We start from the raw sequence: 14,905 nt of genomic DNA, 5'->3' as shown, positions 1-14,905 counted from the left end.
GGTCAGAACATTATCAGTTAACGTCCTGACTCAGAGTGACTGTGGAATTGTTCATTATCTAGGTTTAGTATTTATGTGCAAAAAAAGATGTTGCTTTATGGAAGTACCAAATTAACCCGTTGTGAGGTTTCACTTTTAGCACAGGCACTATGTCATGTACTCTGGTTTCTATAAAGACTTACAGTTGGTATTTGGCATGCTGTAACATTAAGCAAATAGTTTTCTACTGCAAATATCACTGATGGGGCAGGACTTCAGCAGTCACTGAAGCGTTACAAGGCACAATGTCCTTTTCCTCTGAGACACACGTGTGAGTATTGGTTGTCATTATCTCCATTAGGAGCTGGAAGCTTTTAGACATGGTGGACGGCGTCTGCGATGGTGAAGAAGATGACTTTGTTCTCTCCTCCATCAGGACCTTTTTCATCATAGTAGCCTCCTCTTTCCAGGTCGTCCAGCACGGCAGCTTTACACTGAGCCAGGACAACCTTGATCCCAAGTTCTCCGTAATCTTTACGGACTTCTTTAAGAGCGTTCACTCCGGCTGTGTCTAAAAACAAGATGGTGCTGCAGTCAATCACCAAGCTGCGTACGCCGTGTGATTTACCATTGAGCATCAATGTTACACTTGGACCATCATCCACCTTCTCCTCTTTAGCCGTCGCCGCCTCATTCTCCTCTGGGACTCCTCTGCCTTCTTCCAGCTGTTTGTTTTTCTTGTTGAACTTAATACGTCGGCTTTTCTCCTTCACAGGATCCAGCCCGACGCACCTGTACAGAGACTTTTTAAACAGTGCCTGGTTTGCGTAATAAATTGGAGCGTTGTATCTAAAAACAGCCACTCCAGGATGTGTTCGGAGGCCGTGGTACGATGACAGGTCCTCGTAATGCTCCCGGCTTGAAGGACGGCCAAGTTCCAGGACCTGGGCCTGCTGGGTTCGGCCCAGGACGCAGAAAGCTGACACCAAAACCCCCACGAGAAGACCCAGCTCGGTGTTGACCAGCGCCGAGGTTGCCATGGTGATCAACCAGATCGCCGTATCGACGCGGTTGACGCGCCACATGCGGGGAACGTCTGTGAACTTCCGTAAAGCTCCGCGGAGGTTGACCACGATGATGACAGCTAACACGCATCTGGGCGAGGAAAGGAAACGAGACAAGGTGAGAACAGCGATGACTGAGATCAGCTCAGGTGGTGTCACCACAGCATGTTTCAGAAGCCTCCCACAAAGAAACTCTGCTCATCCATCTTTAAAGTTTAACAGACCCATATAGCCCCATAAACCCACACGGAGCTGCACAGAGCGCATGAGATCTGCAAGAAGTCAGATATAGGAACAGCAGAGTGAATGCTGTCAACGTTTAAAAAATATCATCCTGTGCTGACTCTTTATTGTATAAACATCATCAGACATGTGAACAGCACAAAATAAAAATTTGATTTCAGGGGAAATGAAATCTGCTGAAATCTTCTCAAAGTTTTCAGGAGTGTATATATGTGACACCATATGGTTCAAAGAGAACCGCCTCATGTCTTCAGAGTGTAACTACTCGGGCAGGTCGCGTTGGCCCGACTGCCCTAACCAGTTTCCTCTCTGTCAGTTGCTCTATGTTCACTAAACCTGAATCTGGTGCACTTTGGAGTTCTTGGATTTTTTTGGCACAGCTGGATTTTCTTATTCTGTCACTCCCATCTTGGAAAAGTATGTGAATGCATTGTTTGTTTTACAGTCTCAACTGTAACCTTTGTAAAGTTACTCATTTAAATTTTTTTAAAAAAATATATAAATTCAAGCAAACAAACTCATGTCTTCGATCGATGAGATTAAAAGTAGAATGTTTCTGGGAACAATGACTCTGCTTTTGTTTGACTTACTTTTGAAGGGAATAGAAGAGCGGAGCTATAACCAGCAGGACCAGCAGCAGGACGAGGGAGGTGACCAGCCCGGACACCTGAGTCTGGCACCCCGTCGACTCCTTCACCAGCGTCTTCGTCAGAGCGGCGCTGGTGGTGAAGCAGCGGAAGAACGATGGCAGGATGTTGCAGAAGCCGATGGCGTACATCTCCTGGTTGGCATCGACAGAGTAGCCGTGCTTCTTGGCAAACATCTCAGACAGCGAGACGGTGATGGCGAAGCCCACGATGGCGATGGAGAAGGCGTCCACAGCCACGTTGGGGATCAGAGACCACATGGGCATTTTGGGAGGGAGGAAGCCGGTCGGGATGTCACCAGCAATCCCGGAGCCATATTCAGCATTGAAGTGACCGAAATGAGAAGCCAGTGTTGCAATGATCACAACAAAGAGCTCAAAGGGAATCGGAGCCTGGGTAAGGAAAAACGGAAAAGACAGATCAGTGTTATCTAGCATTCTGAGCAGAAGAGCTAACAGATGGAACGATGGTTGGGTGCAGAATGGGGAAAAAAGTCAGAGTTTATGCTGTCTATGGAAATGTTTTTAAGACAAGTCCAGCTTAGATGTAACTTAACTTCCTAATCTTAAACGTCCCAGACGAAGGGAAACATCGTAGGACAACGTGAAACAAGACTCTGCTTTGGGCCATTGTACTATCAACTACAAGTCTGCAATGTGAGCGTATAGTTGTGTCTTATGTCTGTGAACAGGTAAGTGTAAATCATTGTAGAATATGATGCTGAAGCACAAACTGTTTGGTGTCTGAACCATTATTGTCTCCGTTTGTAGTCTGAGCAGAAGTGATGAATTTCCTCTGAGCAGCTATCTAATGACAATTCATCTATTCGTTGATCTTTTTTTAGAGATGTTTCTTCTGCATACGAGTGCCCATTATGATCTAGTAATGACTTTGGACACTTCATATTTCTAGGATGTAGTTGCCAGTTGGTTTGTAAACTATGACCAGAGGACATGAAGACATCCTAACCTGCATATCTGTCTGTTCATCTGATATATCAGATGGTTAAATCTCAAAGCATGCCCCAGCTGATGCTGATTTGTTTGCTTACGCACGCCATCGCAGAAGTTCGCAACTCATATTTTGACCCTGTTCTCATTCACATTAAACATTTTATGACACACAGAATAAAGTGTGTAACTAAAGAGAGTTTACTGATTAACTGAGCAGCCAGGATGAAACGCTGTCTTCTTACAAAGACGACATTGTGCAAACTATCTTGTGTGGTTACCTTTAGCTTAGCTTTGAAGCGATCGTTGAGCTCCTTGGTAGGTATCAGCGTCAACAAACACAGCAGACTGGTCACCAGATCACAAAGGTTGGTGTGTCCGAGGTTGACGATCAGGTTGTACCAGGTCTTAAACAGGGTGAACCAGCCCTGGGGTCTGGGGATCTTTAGACCCAGGAGGTACTTGAACTGGGACGTGAGGATGGTCAGGGAGGCTCCTGTAGCGAAGCCGCTCAGAAGTGAGTCGGAGAGATAGACAGAGACGAAGCCTACCTGGAAAATACCCATGAGCACCTGGGAGAAAACGGAAGAAGAGAAAACAGGCGTCAAACAGGAGGCAGAGTACTTGATATCTGCAAATAATTCAAAAGAGAAATTGTATCGTTGTGGACAAGTTATCTTCACAGTAAAATAATATTGAATGGAATATTTTCAAATTGCTCCACAACTAGCAGCCATTGCGTCTGTTTTCAGTGTCTCACAAGATCTGAGATCTTTACTCAGACTTTTTTCTTCAAGAGTCACAAAAGATTACCTTACATTGATCTCTAACTGTTTCCTGTGACAAAAACATGTTTAGTTCGCCAAACAAAAGAGTTTGTGGTCTACCACTGGCTTCCTCAGTTTGTTTGTTTGTATGTGTTTTGGTATTAGAGTAGATCCAAACGTAGCACTGAAAAACACCAAAGTCACTTTAAAGTACATTAAAAATGGACCAATCCAGGTCGTGATAACAGGGCAACTCTCGTGTCCTTCAGGGCAAAAGAAATTATTTTCTCGGTAGAGTCATTTGACTTTGCTGCAGGCTCTTTTCATCTACTGGAGAAACTCTGAAATGACCTGGTCACGTGTAAAAATAGGACCAATATTCAAAAATGCCTTGAAATCAAATAAATGGTCAGTTTAATTAATCTGCACCTCCTTGTTCACTTACCTGGTAAACTCCAGCAGTAAAGGTGACGGTAGCGCCCACTGTGATAGCATAGCAGCTTCTGTCACACTCCGTCCCAACACTGTTATTCCCCTGACTACCCAGCAGGATCCCGCTGTCGTTACCAGTCACGCTGACGCTTTCTGTGAGGTATCCTGCCAAAGCTAACTCCCTATCAACAACCTGACCTACGAGCAGGCAGAGCACCCCAAAAATCCCCACTGAGATGTGTTTGGAAGTGCCCAAGAGAGTGTAGATGATGGAGGCGAAAAAGGACGTGTAGAGACCGTATATGGGGTCCTGACCGGCCAACAGGGAGTACGCTATGGATTGTGGGACCAATAGGATCCCTACAATCACACCTGACATGAGATCTCCCAACAGCCATTCCCTGAGCTGGTAGTGAGGAAGCCACTTCAGAATCGGCACAAAGCCAAGTAGTTTGGATTTCGCTTTCTTTGGTGTGCAAGAGCAGATTTTTTTCAGGCGATGTGACACTTTGGATCTGCAGGTTTTGTGCGCGTCTTTCTCCACTCTCTCCAGAATGAGAGGCTGGCTGCTCTCGGCTCCGTCTTCTGCTGCTGCCTGGAAGTCATCGCCAAGAGTCATGATCGAGCTCTTATCTGTGATGATTTACAAAAAAAAAAAAAAAAAGAGTTTAGTGATTCAAGTAGTCGTGCAAACTTGAATCATGACACGTTTTTTACAAGCAGAACAAAATGAACTTAAACAATAAACCTTAAACAACTTCTGCTTATCTTTTGCACCTGATGACATTCATAACCACATGACACTCATCAGGAGAGGTGCTATCTAATTTCAGGTCAGTGGGTTTGGCATAATTTATGTATTGCCTTAAGTAATGTGACCTTCTCTTTGTTATGTCATCATTCATACAGACACTTCCCCCTATTCATACACTTTACCTCAGTGACCCTTGACTTCAGTGATCTGTCATGACTCAAAAATCTAATTTCACGGTTACTGGACTTAATACGATTAACAAAAAGATGACAGACCTAATTACAGTCTGCTGTTTAAATTGCATTACAATGGCTTAACTTTAATGGGTAAAATGGTCATCAAAAAGTGAACTGAACAAACTTATGAAGAAACAAAGCACTGGTCATGTAGTCCCAAAAAAAAGAGAGAATCATGTCTACTACTGTCTATGCTGTCCACATGTATAACCTCCTCAGGATTTCTGTAGTCTCATGAGTAGTGCAGTTAATTAGATTATTAGTCCTGCCTACAGGCTATTTAAATGGAGACCTTTAATAATAGGGAGCCGAGGAGCCTTCACACTTTCTATTAGTGTTTGTTTGTTTGTTTCAGCCAGTTTTGTCTCAAATTGCTGACATTAAAGAGCCTCAAAATGCAGTTACTAAAGAGCCCCTCTGATTCTGACTGACCCTCCTCATGCAGGAGCTGCCAGCGTTGCATTAGAGGACCTGTGAATGAGCACTATTGTAAACAAGTTGTCAACGTGGACACTTTTTTTTTTTTAAACTTCAGCCAATAAGCTTAAAAGTAAAGACAATTCGCATTAAAGTTCAAACACCCATTGGTATACTAATAATGTCACAGACGTGTTAAGTCACGTACCTGAGCTCGGACAAGTCGTACTTTACTTCTCGGTGAGGCTGAGCTGTCCAGACGGTCGAGGCGGAATCCGCTTCAAATTCATTTTACACCCGTCTCTGTTGCTTCGTGCGTGATGACGTTGTATAGGAAGTGTGGTGTACGTCAGAAGACCTGCTGAGACAAAGATTTTCTGTAAGGGAAGATGGCTCACTAGGTCACAAAATAAGATGCCGCTTTTGAAAAACAAGAAACGCGTTGGCGATATTTTCATCTCAAATTTGGGAAATGAGTTGTTACAGCTAGTTGAGAGTTAAAGTACAGAAAAAAAAACAGTTGATGCAAAACAAGGTATACAACAATTAAAAATAATAAGTATTCTTTATCTTTAACCTTTGCCCATATTTAGTTAAAGGTGAGTTGAACTGTATGTTATTCTAATAAAAAATAAACATGGTACAGTAAAGAAAAAACAGGTTGCATAATAGGCATTAAGGAAATGCAATGAAATCCTGAATTTATTGCAAAGGAAGTTAACCATTAAGGGCTTTTTTTTTAATTAAGGAGTTTACCATAGAAATAATTGAATATGTAGCATTACATCCCTGAAAACATATTCACAAACGCACACCGTCCTTTACATGTACTCATAATTGTCGTCCCCATGCAGAATGTCATTTGCATCACCTTTTTTTTAAATCAACACCTACAAATCTATACATATAGAGAAAATAGATAAAGCATATCTAGTGTACAGCATGATTCTCTACAGAATCAAATTGAAGCTTCACCATTCCTGTCTTCATTTTAATATAAAAACAAATGGTCATAATCCAGTAACAGTGAGCGCTCTTTTTTATTGGAACTCTTTTTTTTTCTTCTTTTTTTTTTTCAAGCAGTCTTTGATTGACATCACACAGGGGAAAGCAGCTGTTGTGCAGTGATGGGGGAGAGCTGCACATGATACAGTATTTTACTTCTTTTTTTTTTTTACGTATCATTTTCAGATACCGTTTTAATTAAAATCAGAATAACTGAATATGATTAAATCAAAGATTTCCTTTATAGTTTTACTTGTACTTAAGTTTAAAATAGCATTCATTCTAAAACACTGTAATGTTTTAAGCCCTCATGTTATGTTAAACTTAAGCTTATAGTATAATGTACATAAACAGACAAATTGGGCAACAGTATCAGTGGGGACTTGGGTTGGGAACTGGAGGATGGTTAGTTAAAGTCCTGGTATGAACCAAAGTATGAATTTGGTCTGGTTCCTGCAGAGGTGCCAGCTCACATGGCCAGCACTACAGATGGTGCTTCGTTTAAAGCCCCCTCACCCTGAAATCTCTACATTTGCGCATGGATATATGATCCTGTTTGTGCATGTCATCAAGAATTTCCTCTCTATAACACTGTAGAGGAAAAACACACGGTTATTATTTATCGTGTGACATAGAAAGGAATCCCAGGTCGTCTCATTACTTTATGGGCTGTATCATAATCCCAGTGTTGTAATAGGATGCAGGCTTATGTTCACACATGACCATTTAAAACCATCTCTGTAATCTCTTTTCTTTTCTCAGACAGCTGCAGAGGTGGTTAGCAGGACAGAAGGATTAAACTGTTTGCTGCGGACAGTACAAAGACTTGAACAGGTAGGGCTGTGTGTGTTTTATTAAATCTATTAGGTCTGTGTGCAACAGGTGTGACTTAAAGGCAAAGTCTAGACTCGAGAGTAACGTGCCAGAAATACTTCATTATCCATGATGAATTGATGTGCTTTGAGTTTCCATCTGGATCAATACATTTTCTTTCTATCGCTAACTTGTCTTCGAAACTCCAGGTAATTTGACTTGCAGGGTAAATTACATCTCAGAGAATAATTTTACATGAATGCTGATGTAACTAAGGCGATTCCATCTTTTTTTTGGCATTGCAACATTATTGTGCCATCAAAGAATAAACATCGACTTTTTTCTAGAAAACTATTAAGATTAAGACAGAAATACACATTTTAATCCAACAGAATGAAAACATTTCTGCATCACTTTATCTGTAATATAAGAACAACATTACAAAAACAACATTTAAAGATGGAAAGTGTGATCACATTCAGGAACTTGTCTTATCATGAGCACCTGGTAAGACTTATCTGGCATGGCTTCTTCGTCACTTCTTTAATCAAAAATGATATAAGAGCATGTGAGAGCAACAGGGGAGAACAACCATTAGTAATCAAAAAATGCATGCTGTCAAAGTGTGTTAAGACTCTTTAAATACTAGGGTTACATCAGTGTGTCTGCCTGTCATGGGAAAAGCATCGTAAGTAGTTTTAACTCCCAAAGAGAATAATTTACGGCTTTGTTTAAATTCTTCTTTCAGCTGGTTGGTTTTGTATTGCACTTTTGTATTGCACTGTTCACCATTCAGCAGTCTTTATACACCACACTCTCCCATAGCACCGACATTATGTGTTTACTTCATGTCCAATCTTTACTTTTATAGATTGTTCTGTCATAGATAACATTCGGTTTTAACTTCCTTTATCCTCTTTTCACCACGTCTCCTTTCTCCTTCTCCGAAAGTCGACAGGCCGAAACAGAACTTCTTTCTGCGGACTGATATGATTACAGTTAGTCATAGTCTAAGACTTTTGTCCATGGCAACGGTGCGCTTTCTTTAGTGACGGTTTGTTCTTCTAGCAGACCGTATAGCTATGTGTTATTGGCCAGTCAGAATCAAGAATTTGACACATTGCGCAATTATTTTGGATAAATATCTTTCTGTAAATTTCTCAAGTATTTTATAAGGAAATAAAAAGAAGATTCCTTATATGTGCCAAAAATATCTCTTTTTTACTTTCATTTCCAACCACCCCAAACCAAACATTGCTGCCATCCTTTTCAGATTGTTCCCTTTGAGCAGCAGCCATGGTGGATGCAGCAGCAGCAGAGCAGTTCCTGGATGCCAACCCGCAGTTTGCAAAGCAGTACTACGACATCAACTTCAGGCCCAAAGTCATCTCAGACCTGCTGGACAACAACAGGAAGGCAGCGATCGACTTCAGCAAGTTCCACGACCTGTCGATGGTGGAGGAGAGCGAGGTCCTCTTCGATCTGGTGCGGGATATCCAGGACAACCTGCAGATGGAGAAGTCCGTCTTCAACCTCATGAGACACCTGAGCTTCATCATGAGGGCGGACCGCATGAGCCTCTTCATGTACAGACAGAGGAACGGAGTCGCTGAGCTGGCAACCAGGTCACTTGGTTGATTTATTTTATCAGGTTTAAAGAGCAAATGAACTGTGAAAGCAAAGCATATGCAATGTAATATTTTGGACAAAAAATCCTTTAAAGAGAAATCTTTAGGGACCCATAATGAATGAACACTGATTTGTTTTTTCACTGGCACACTACTTCACATTCACACAGTTCCAAACGCTCAACATTTGGCAGATATATTAAAGCCTAAAGGGAATGTCTGTGGGGTTGTTCTGCTGTTTAGAAACTCTTCATGTCAACACAGCTCCTCTTTTTAATGCCAACCAGAGCAGCTCTAGTGGTGACTGGGGATGTACTTAGTCAACCTGACAAGTTGGAAGTCACTGTTGTTGGTCTAAATCACAACTGTTTCAAAATGGCTCAAATGACACATCACATTGTAATAAAACCGCTTTGTCTTTACTCCCAGGTTATTTAATGTCAACAAAGATGCAACCTTTGATGACTGCCTGGTGCCCCCCGACAGTGAGATAGTGTACCCGTTGGATATGGGAATTGTAGGCCATGTGGCGACCTCCAAGAAGATGGTCAACATTCCTGTGGCGTCTGAGGTACTGACACACTTTGTTTTCTGTTTGTAAAATGTTTACCAGTGATATAAGAGAAACATTATGAACACAATAACTACAGTATGTTCCAAATCTGTGCTAACATACATTAAATCAACACTTAAATGTGAAGATTTGTAAAAGTTTACTCAAAATTGATTACATGCTTTTACCACCTTTTGCAGACAAAACATCCGAGTCATTCATTCAACGTAAAAAATACAGACAAACATTTGTTGGTCTAGGGGACATCGCCTCTTACTTACTCATATATTTCATTATATATTGATTTATTCATCAAAGGCGATTTTAATTTATTTTCGTACACACAATCTGTTGCACCTTTTATACATTTTGTGTTTTTAGGAATCTTCAAATTTGACATTTTTTATTCTATTTTATATATTTGTAATTGCTTCTTATATTTAATTTGTATTTAAGTTCTTGCTATTTTGGCTTTATTTCTCTTGTTAACAATTTTTGCACCAATACGCCAAGACAAAGTCTTTGGATGAGTAAATGTACTTGCCAATAAAAAATGATTCTCTTTCCAAATTAACATTAAAACGAGTAGCTTTCCCATGGTTCGTTTTCATCTGCAGTCCCATTGCATGACTTTTTTAAGATATTACTAAAGCATAAAAAAAGTCATGTACAACAAGCTTCAGTAAAAGTAAAATATTAAACTGTTTCACAACAACGTGAGTCCTCAAAGGCCAAATAAATAATTTTGTTCTGTCTTTATCTTTACTTTAAGTTGATACATTTATCCAGTGCAATTTTCACCAGATTCAATCTTGTGTCACCTCTCTGCAAGCATTTGGCTCCCTGTTCTCATGTCGAGAATGCAACCATACACCCCCAGGTGATATTCATCAGATATAGATCAATAGAGATAGATAGATATACTTTACAATAAACAACAACCGCTGTCCTCCCTCCCATGATCGTTAACCTGAAACAAATATTTAAGGAAGAGTCAAATGGTCAATCATCAAATAGAAAGCCCCCCCACACAGAAAGTAGCACTCCCCTCTGTTATTAAAAAAAAAATACTTTGAAATCCTAATATAACTTAGTGATCAGTAGATCAACGTTTCTGTTTAGCTGAAGGCTGAAAACTCTGCTCCTGCTGCTATAATCCTGTGTGACCACCAGATGGCGACCTGCTGCCACACTATCCCTCCTCTAATTCCCTCCTACCAAAGCCCGCTCAATCCCATTACAGCTGATTCCTTTGACATTTGAAAATGGCTCATTCCCATGAACATTTCAAGTTTGTCATGCTACTGCAAGTTCACCACCTTCACTCCCACCGCCTCCATCCTTCCATCCTACCCGAGCCTGCCTCGACTGTTACTGTGACATTTACACTTAATAAGGCAGCAGCCCACTCGGCATCACTGATGGATTTACAAGGCCTCTCCTGTATCAGTTGAATCACTTCCTTTCATTGGAGCTTAGAAAGCGCGGCTGCTGATTTACCAACAGAACAGAGCCGGGTCGATTGTTCCCATTTGGTGTCTTTATCTGTCGGTTCTGCTGCCAGGCCCGGCCGGTTATGCCTTCGCTGCGAGAACAAACATTGTGCGGTTTTAAAACCCTCTGTCCGTCACGCCGCACAAACACATGAAAGCACGATGGGAAAAGTGGCGACTGGAAAGATATCAAAGACTCCAAGCCTCCCGAGTCGCAGCGAAGGAAGAGCTAATGTTTCCATATAATTGCTTGGCTTTATGATGCTAATGCACCGAGGGCGGCCTTTCAGAATAATGCAGAGGCTGGGAATCACTGCCTCTGTCTGCGCTCTGCGACCATCACAGACCAATCCATCGCAGGCCGCTCAATCAGACAGGATTCTTGTAGCTGGATAGGGATTATGTTTCACTGGGATTATGTGGTGAGGCCTCATTTCTGCCCCCTCTCTTCCGACACTGCTGTCTCTAAAATGAATTAAATCATCACATCATTTACAGACCAATGACTCTGCCTGTTGTTTGAGGTGTGCTGACCGGAGGGGTGTGTGCGTGTGAGGAGAGGGTCAGCGCAGTGGGGGGAGGTTTGCAGATGAAGCTGGTTAATCTGCCCTGAATTAGAGCGATCCCAGATTACTCCCAGAGGTCACACAGGCCCTGAGCCATTTTCACAGACTCAGCACTACCACACACCTTTAATCTTCTCCGATACACTATTGTCGCAATTGGAGCAGAAACTCCCTGAAATCCACTTAACGTGTCATAAACCGACAAGCTAAATTGGCCGTTGAGGAAATTTCAGTATTCCAGTTAACATTTTCTTATTCATCCCATACGAAATAATTGATTTAGATACATCAATTTATTTATTTGCAAGTGCAATTCATCTACAAGTTTAATTCCATACAATTGCAGTAGCACTTGACTGTATTTACATTGATAAAAAAAAAGTTCATGAGTCTCTTCCCTCTTTCTCTCCCTCATGTAAAACCTCATTCATGAATAGTTTACCTGAAAATATAATGTCTGTTTTTTTTTTCCATATCAAAACACAATTTGTGCTTGGATAATGCTTCTAAATTGTAGCTGCTGAGTAAAGGTCAAAGCAAAGCTTCAGCTGAGGATAACAAGCAGGATAAAAACTTCTCTGGGCTTTAGGGGGACAAAGGTCGGCCAATAACAAGCTGTCAAACTGCCCAGATCTTAGAAACAGGGTTTTTTGTAAGCTGTGCAAGGCAGCATTTGAATCATTGACTGTACTGTGCAGATCCTGGATCAGCCTCGCCTGCCTCCGACTGATGTTCTCCTTCATTTCCCGCTTCTTCTGCAGGCTGACAGACTAATACAACTCAAGACTTTAAAACACAAAGGAGGATTAACAAACTTAGCTTGTGGTGATGATGACTGCTCAAATCTCATTACTGTTGCTCACACTGATGCATGATTTAAAAATAATGACGAAGACTGACACAGGGCAGCCTCATACTTCAGATGAACATGTTGCAGCCTACTTCTGCAGATCCATGATAGAAGAGGATTCATTTTCTGTCTTTGCTTTGCATGTGGCAGCAGCAGTTTTGAGCTTTCTTGAGGCTGAAAAAAATGAAACTTTAATGATGCACATGTTTAATTTTGTGGCGTTTTCTCCTCTGGGTGAGTGTGAGGTTGGTAAAGGAGATGATAACACAGTGGCTCAGTAGTCGTTTTTAAAGCCTGATTGCTCTTGCCCATTAGCTCATTGAGACACATTGCAATTAAGTCCCGCCCACGCTGGAGAAAGATTGCCTTTGAGCAGCATGTGTCTCCTTCATATTGCAAAGAGACAACAGTTTGGAGGAAAGATCTACTGACAGGGTGATGAAAAATGAAGACCTATAAGCATGCAATATGAACATTGATCCTATAAGGGACAAATGAGGATACAAGTATCAAGAATACCATCATCAGCAGGAAGATGGTGAAAACTTTGGCATGCTGCTTGTCTGTCATTTAGGGAAGCAAACTGTAGTTATTGGAGCAAAGCAATGCAAGACTGTTTCGTTACTGTTGATTCTGTGGGATAATTGACGATAAATGGATAATGTATAGAGGATAGGAACTTCTTTAGGGTGAAACCATAGGCTGTAAATATTAATGGACAAAGCCTGAGTGACCTCAGCCATCTGTTCCTGTAGGGGGCTCCGGAGGCTCATCGGCAGCTGCCGCCATTATCCAATCCTGTCTCAGCCTAACTTTCAGTCAACCTAAATGACAGGCTGAGAGCTGAGGCGGGTTTTAAGCCTCTTGACTGTTACATCACGCCCCCCTGTCAATCATGTCAGCTACTCGCCTGTGTCTGCAATGTGTCTTTCAAAACTGCAATCACAGCATTTTTGGCCATATCAAACTGATGCCCGAATTACCATGAGTTACATGACACTATATTGCAATATCAATGTTTTTAAGCACAGCCCTAATATCCACTGATAGTGAAACGAGACAAGTAAACAGGTTCACATGAATCAGCACATTTTTTCTTTCCATTCCGCAGTCTTTACACAAACCGCAGTAACGCTCACCATGGTGTGTTGAATGATAACTTCATGTGCCATCTGCAGTGGCATAGCGTAACCTTTTTGTGTCTTTTAAACTTGTTTCATCACTTTTCCCACAGCAAAAAGAGCAATGACAAAATCAATTGGACTGAAAATGATCTTTCAGTCTGTGATTAGAACCGTCTCTTCATTGTAACAAATTGTTCTTTTTGACAAAGGTGTGATCTCAAGGGATAGCAGAGTATTCCCCTGTGTAATTAGCCAATCAGATACAAGTATTTAACACAGCTGTTTATAATATGTAAACCAGTTCACAGCTGCATATTTAGAGGGGTCATTTCTTTTATGAGAAAAACAATGTAGGGAAGCAGGACACTGATACAGACTGACAATATAGAGTTTGTAAGAACATCTCTTCTCCTTAAATAGACAGATGTCGCTAAAATGAACTTTGAAACATCTTGTATTTTAAGCCAGCACCCAGCATGATTTAGTTAGCATTGCAGCCGTTAGGTTACATATTATTATTTTCCTGTCCTGGGCTGAGTATGAAGTGTGGCCAAAGATATCTTTTGTCTTTTCTCGTTTGTTCTCTGAAAAACTTCCACATTGTTAGACTTTTAAGCTCCTAAATATCAGTCAAGCTAACGGCAACTTACTTCACTTTGAATATCAGTATAAATGATGCTTCTTCTCTCAAACTGTACCGACTCATTGATTCTGTACCTGACCCTGGCTTTTATGTCTTTTCCTTTCAAACCAAAAAGTAAGAGTCCAAACTTGCCTTACCCAAATCTGTCACCAATTCGTTCCCTTGAGGGTCTCTCTCTGCAGGCTTCTGTTCCTCCTTTGTAGTTAATGAGCTGCTCTTTTTCAGTTTCACCCCTGGAGGAACGCAATTCACGACCCCTTCTGCACAGAAGGAGCAGTAGGTGGAGTGCAGTCAAAAAGGGCCTTCAGTCTGTGGATAATGGAGAGCCTTTGCTGGCAGCATTTAAAGACAGAAGTAGAGTTTCCATCAATGCCCGAGTCTGGAAGTTTGGAAGGGTGCAGGGCAAAGAGTTGGCAATTAAATATAATCCTAAACCCTGTCTCCTTTTGTCTTTAAAGAGCCCTCATTACAGTGACTTTGTAGACGAGCTGACTGAGTATCAGACCAAGAACGTCCTCGCCGTCCCCATCATGAACGGTAAAGACATGGTAGCCGTCATGATGGCCATCAACAAGCTGGACGGGCCGCACTTCACTGCCAAGGATGAAGAGGTAACAGCTGTTGCACCCAGCTGTGTGGATCACTTTTCAAAAAAAATGTTTCAAAGTGCAGAACCAAGCTATGTCCCGCTCGAGATTGAATGTTATTGAATGTTATTCTTTCACTGACTTTCATCATGCA

General features: G+C 41.5%; 2 protein-coding genes across 3 annotated transcripts in view; one reads left to right on the top strand and one right to left on the bottom strand.

The window, feature by feature from the left end:
- Positions 1-292: 292 nt before the first annotated feature.
- On the bottom strand, positions 293-5,800 carry slc26a2 (solute carrier family 26 member 2). The gene is made up of 5 exons (XM_079351706.1): positions 5,698-5,800; positions 4,096-4,715; positions 3,165-3,455; positions 1,877-2,325; positions 293-1,134 (listed from the first exon to the last, which is right to left on the bottom strand). Exons 2-5 carry the CDS (start codon positions 4,699-4,701, stop codon positions 354-356), a joined length of 2,127 nt encoding a protein of 708 aa, XP_079207832.1. The 5' UTR covers positions 4,702-4,715; positions 5,698-5,800; the 3' UTR covers positions 293-353.
- Positions 5,801-7,265: 1,465 nt separating this feature from the next.
- Positions 7,266-14,905, top strand: part of pde6a (phosphodiesterase 6A, cGMP-specific, rod, alpha) — a 30,308-nt gene continuing 22,668 nt past the window's right edge. The window contains exons 1-4 of one of the 2 annotated variants that reach the window (XM_079352105.1): positions 7,266-7,328; positions 8,581-8,932; positions 9,365-9,506; positions 14,623-14,775. In XM_079352105.1, the coding sequence (XP_079208231.1) occupies positions 8,604-8,932; positions 9,365-9,506; positions 14,623-14,775 (624 nt within the window). In that variant the 5' untranslated portion in view covers positions 7,266-7,328; positions 8,581-8,603. Of the gene's footprint in view, positions 7,329-8,580; positions 8,933-9,364; positions 9,507-14,622; positions 14,776-14,905 lie in introns of those variants that run through there. The other variant, XM_079352106.1, reaches the window with a different exon arrangement.

This window comes from Symphodus melops (genome assembly GCF_947650265.1).
Source record: "Symphodus melops genome assembly, chromosome: 9".
NCBI classification, from domain to species: domain Eukaryota; kingdom Metazoa; phylum Chordata; class Actinopteri; order Labriformes; family Labridae; genus Symphodus; species Symphodus melops.
The sequence above is the reverse complement of the archived record's forward strand: the minus strand, read 5'-3'. Positions and strand labels throughout refer to the sequence as shown.

Bases quoted from the DNA above. Each gene is read 5' to 3' on its own strand.
- slc26a2 (XM_079351706.1), bottom strand. From the start codon at position 4,701: ATGACTCTTGGCGATGACTTCCAGGCAGCAGCAGAAGACGGAGCCGAG. The intron at 3,456-4,095 runs GTAAGTGAACAA...GTTTTCTCCCAG, and splicing joins TTACTGCTGGAGTTTACCAG to GTGCTCATGGGTATTTTCCA. The intron at 1,135-1,876 runs GTAAGTCAAACA...TTCCTCGCCCAG, and splicing joins CTCTTCTATTCCCTTCAAAA to ATGCGTGTTAGCTGTCATCA.